Genomic DNA, 5,093 nt, shown 5'->3' with positions numbered 1-5,093 from the left:
TCAATGCCATGAACGTCTATGTCAAAATATTTTTTGAGGGCTCCATGATTGCATGCGCATTATTATAGTAACAGGCATTAAAATAATCACACAATGCAAAATTACATTAGCCCAAATGCAGGCATATGAATGGATAATGATGTATTTGATTATAGGGCTACTTATAGAAAATGTGCACAGGTTTGCTCAAAGGACACTATCTATCTATCTATCTATCTATCTATCTATCTATCTATCTATCTATCTATCTATCTATCTATCTATCTATCTATCTATCTATCTATCTATCTATCTGTCTATCTATCTGTCTATCTATCTATCTATCTATCTATCTATCTATCTATCTATCTATCATCCATCCATCCATCCATCCATCCATCCATCCATCCAGTATGTACTCATGCAACCAACATGATGCTTCAGACATGAATGTCATATTTTTAGCATTAATTTTGATTTGTTTTTTGTATGCGTGTTTTTTTTTTACGCCAAGATGTAGGCTATCTTGTCTTCAATCTTTGCAAGTTGAGGCAACTTCCTGGGTGGGTTGGGTACTTAAAAGCAGGGCAGGTAAGGAGGTTAAATAGAGGAAGTGACTTGTGCAGTTGCAGGTGGGCTCTCCCAAATGTTTGCTCGCGCGCGGACTTGGAAGCATTTGTGGCTCTCTTGTTTTTAGAAGGCGCGTCAGATAGCAGCTGAGAGGGGCTTAATATTTCAGACGTCTGGCGGTAGGCTGCAAAGTTCCCACCTTAAAACATCGCTTGCAGTTGCTGGCTGAATCAGACAACAGCAATGCTTCGTGTTAAGGAGTTCGTGCGGATGAACCACCACGCTAAATGTGTCATCTGAGTCAACGGGACTTTTAGCATTCAGGTTAAGACTTCTTATTATTATATATATATATATATATATATATATATATATATATATATATATATATTTTTTTATCATTATCTTTTTTTCCCCCACGTACCGGTATGTCGGATCAATTCGGCATATAGGCCTATACTTTACGTGGTTACGCAATACTACTTGTCACAAATGTCCACTCAGATAGAAGAAAGTCTTCACCTGGAAACAACAGAACAACTTGATGCAGCAAAATATGAAGACTTGGTTTTCTTGACAAGTCCTGATGGATGCTTGGGCCAGTTGAGCGTGAACGACAACCCAGCGCGAGCCTGCGGGGACGGCGGAGAGAATAAATCGTCGCCGCAGGACAAGCCGCTCAAGATGAGCCGAAGTCCCAAATGTGCCCGCTGCCGGAATCACGGCGTGGTTTCGTGCTTGAAAGGTCACAAACGCTTGTGCCGCTGGAGGGACTGCGGCTGTGCCTGCTGCCTGCTGGTGGTGCAGCGGCAGCGCGTCATGGCCGCGCAGGTCGCACTGAGGAGGCGACAGGCTGCTGAGGTGAGGGTGCGCGCTGCGGGGGATGTCAAATCAGCTTAGTCAGGGAGACATTAAGTGAAAATTGAAGCAGGACTATCTGCCCAATCTATTAACATACAATACAATAAATATAGTTGAGAATTTCTTCATCAATTAAAATGTGCTTAGTACTGTTGGCAGTCACATATTGCCAGACTGTAATATTTTGGTTATCTTAACATGTTTACAGAATGCATGGATGCAATGCAGCGGTTTCTACTATACAGTGTAATCACGGGTCAGTATGGCTCAGGTGTTAGTCAGGTTGTCTCTTAACCCGAAGGTTGCGATTTGGATTCTATACGTCTCTGTCATCATATGAATCCTTGAGCAAGACCAGTTGCTCCTGATGCTGAATGAGGAGACAATGTTAAAGTGTATACTTTAAAAGTAGAAAAGCACTAACCGAGTGGAAGACTATTTACCATAATGCTATCTCTCTGACTGTCAATTAAAAAATGTATATAATTGTAAGATCCGATTTTTTATTTCAAATTTATTAAAAGTGTGGTCATTTAACCATTGCTAACTTTTTATTGTTATATGTGGAAGTATACATTTACTATATAACTTGATTCACTGTAATAATGAATTACTTGTAATTAATTGCAAGAGGAACACAAGGAAAATTATTTTAATTTTTTTGTTGAATATGAGTGTTATAAACATTTTTACAATTCCATGTTGTTAAGCAGGTGCATGTACAACAGGGAGTGGAAAAAATACTTTGTAAAAAACAACAACAATAATTTCTTATTTCAAAATGTATCAAAGTGCAAGAGCACGAAATTAACCAACAAGCAAAGGAACACTGCACAACCATTAAAAAGCATAGCCAAAAAAAACTCACTTAAATAAAGTTCAACGTATAGAATGAAGAAGAAAAATACATTAAAATTCAAGTATATAAAATACATATATATCTGCAAATTTGTTTTATCGTACATTTCAACATATTGCAGGTGAAGAGGCGAAAACCTCTGTGTCCATATTAGGTCAATTTCAAATGTTTTCACAAATATTTTTTTTTAGCCCCAACATGGGTATCTAATTTTAAAATGTTGAAAATGGCTTGCTCTTTCTGAAGGTGCAATGCTCATGTCTCAACAAATATGCTGTTATTTGGTTTCCTCTAAAGTGCTGATTTTGGAGATGTGAGGATGTCAGCGATGCATATAGTTTGCACAGCACATGCACAACTAATGATCTCTTTGGTGATGTATTCTCTCAATTTATCCTCTATGTCCAAATGTTTACTTCTTGTTGTCTCGTGTCTTCCAGGGTAAGCGAGGTGTCAAGTGTCAAGCAAATCATTCACCGAGAACTTTATTTCAGCGCTCTACTGGGGCGGCAGAGCCAAGTATGCGGCAGACCAAGCGCCTCCTGCAGGGTAAAGTTGAGTCAAATTTGCCTCCTTCATTTGTCAGTGAGTTTAAATTAAGGATTTTACTGTTGCCATGGCGACTAAAATCAAATAAGGACTACCAACCAGTTGTTAACCTGAATTTTATCTAGCATGAAATGTTTCAAGTTTGCAGGCATAAAATCGAATTTTCTTCAGACGGGGTGCATTAATGTGTAATTACTTATGACTTAATGACTTATTTCTATCTGACTGAAACGAATATAAAATAACCTTAACATGTGTCTGTGGAAACTGCAGGGCTGACACCACAGGAAGGCAACGATTCCTGTTGTTTCAAGAAGATGCCGTGTGACCATACACACGGCACAATCCCCACAATTAGTGTTCGCATGAGGAAGAGACGAACATTTGCTGACAAGGAGCTGGAGAACGTGATGATGGCGCGCGAGCTCACACAGAGAGAGTTCCAGAATGACTTTTCCTTTTCCTACTTGACCTTCCTCCCTGCAATTCATCCAGTGCCTTTGTCCATCACACCTAGCTTGCAGTCATTCAACAAAGCCCCTTCATCTGCAGGGACATCCAACTCTGTGTCTGTGTGTAACAGATTTAAGCCCCTGCAAGACTGTGACTTCCATTTTTATCACTGTTTCCATTTTAAGAGCACACCAGGTACAAAAAGTGGCTATGGTGACTTCCAGTTGTGTAAAAGCTCAGGGCAAAATAGAGATAAGAAGGATGAGGTGCAGCAAGGCTGGAAAGGCTGCGAGAAGAAAGATACATCAGAGCTGACACCTTTGCTTCCACGACAAACCCTCAAACACCATAGTAGCACTTTGTTGGGTCAGGACCTCTTCAAAGCTGACTCAAAAGCAAGAGAAATTCAAGACTCAAATGTCACATGCTCTATTTTTGTATCAGATCAGGCAATCCTGGACTTGCCAAATGCCAGAGCCCCCAGCAGGACCTTTGATCCGTTCGCGCTGACAGCTCGAGGCCGGTGTGCCGACACTTCTGCCTCCCTGGCGCATCCTCGGGAAGACTCTGTCAAGAGCCTTCCTGGCACCACAAGCAGGACTCCAGCAGTGAAGCCGCTACCTTTCTCAGTGGAGGCTCTTCTAAGGGCCTGACAAGCCAACGGAAAGTACTTGGCTTTGTTTATGTGCAGGGATCACTTTGACATTTGAACTTTACATGCAGAAATACTTAGTTGTGTTTCACTGACAGGATCTGTTTTCTATTAAAACAAGAATGGCACTCAGTAGGGTGCAGACCTCCACCAAGGTTGGAAAAAAATTGCATTTGTATCAAAAACTGATGTTCCAAAAACGTTATGTGTTTTCCTTTGCCCAAAAACCAACCCTCTGCAAAGTGTCATGAAAAAAGAGCTCATAGATATTCATGCTCATTAATTAACATATGACAATGACATCTGCAATATGTTTACAGTATGGTACATGAATTTTTTTTTTTTTAATACTACAGTGGAACCTAAAGTTACGAACGAACCTTTTTACGAACTTTTCAAGTTACACACAAATATTTGCAGGAAATCCGCCTCTAGTTACATACATGTTTTGTTAAGCAAACTGCCTCAGCATGGATGAGCAAACGGATCAGTGCTGTGCTTCTCGCACTATTTAGCGTTGGCTCTGTGTGTAACTCATTGCTAGCCTGGCAAGCTACAGACACAGTCTTCAAAAAGAAAGCGGGTCTGAACAGCGTCAGCATCCATAGACAGCGATTCGGCACCGGCTGAAAACAGGCCGGGCCGATCAAATTTGTCTACACGTCGTCTTCGTGAGCAACGTCACTCTTCAAGTTTTTCCCGCTACAACAACATACAACGACGTTCTTCACTACTGTCTCTCTTTTGGCAAGTAGCCATGTTGGCTTTTTAGTCCGTCTCCGCCCAAAAAAAAAAGAAAAAAAAAGAAAAAGACTTCAACCAGTCGCTTTTCTGACGTCACGTCCGCTCTTCGGTCATTGGTTTATTCCATTGTTAGCTCAGGTTTGCCCCATCTCAGAAATGTGACTGATAGGGCAGTTGACCAGACTCGCTCTCCGGCAAAGCCGCGAGTCTGGATTTCCGGGCGAACTTATTGCCATTGTTGCGCTGTTTGTTTGTTTGTTTTACTCTTTATTAGGCCTCATAATGACTTATAGGTTACGGTTGGCTGTAAACACCCCAAGAACCCACATAAAAGTCAATGTCTCCTTTGCTGCAACAAAAAGAAAGTTGTCTTGTCTTGTCTTTCATTTCTTTTTGTACTGTATTTTCAATCATATATATATATAT

The 5,093-nt window shown here is 40.7% G+C and overlaps 1 protein-coding gene across 2 annotated transcripts; it reads left to right on the top strand.

Moving 5' to 3' along the window:
- The first annotated feature begins 429 nt into the window (after positions 1-429).
- Positions 430-5,093, top strand: dmrt2b (doublesex and mab-3 related transcription factor 2b). 2 transcript variants are annotated; one of them, XM_077584368.1, is made up of 4 exons: positions 430-873; positions 1,054-1,410; positions 2,710-2,818; positions 3,092-5,093. In XM_077584368.1, the coding sequence occupies exons 2-4, from the start codon at positions 1,234-1,236 to the stop codon at positions 3,922-3,924; spliced, it is 1,119 nt and encodes a 372-aa protein (XP_077440494.1). In that variant the 5' UTR covers positions 430-873; positions 1,054-1,233; the 3' UTR covers positions 3,925-5,093. The 2 variants fall into 2 exon arrangements, with proteins under 2 accessions (XP_077440494.1, XP_077440493.1); XM_077584367.1 differs by lacking the exon at positions 430-873 and having other exon boundaries at positions 949-1,410.

The sequence above is a fragment of the Vanacampus margaritifer genome, chromosome 13, assembly GCF_051991255.1.
Source record: "Vanacampus margaritifer isolate UIUO_Vmar chromosome 13, RoL_Vmar_1.0, whole genome shotgun sequence".
Taxonomy (NCBI): Eukaryota; Metazoa; Chordata; class Actinopteri; order Syngnathiformes; family Syngnathidae; genus Vanacampus; species Vanacampus margaritifer.
The sequence above is the reverse complement of the archived record's forward strand: the minus strand, read 5'-3'. Positions and strand labels throughout refer to the sequence as shown.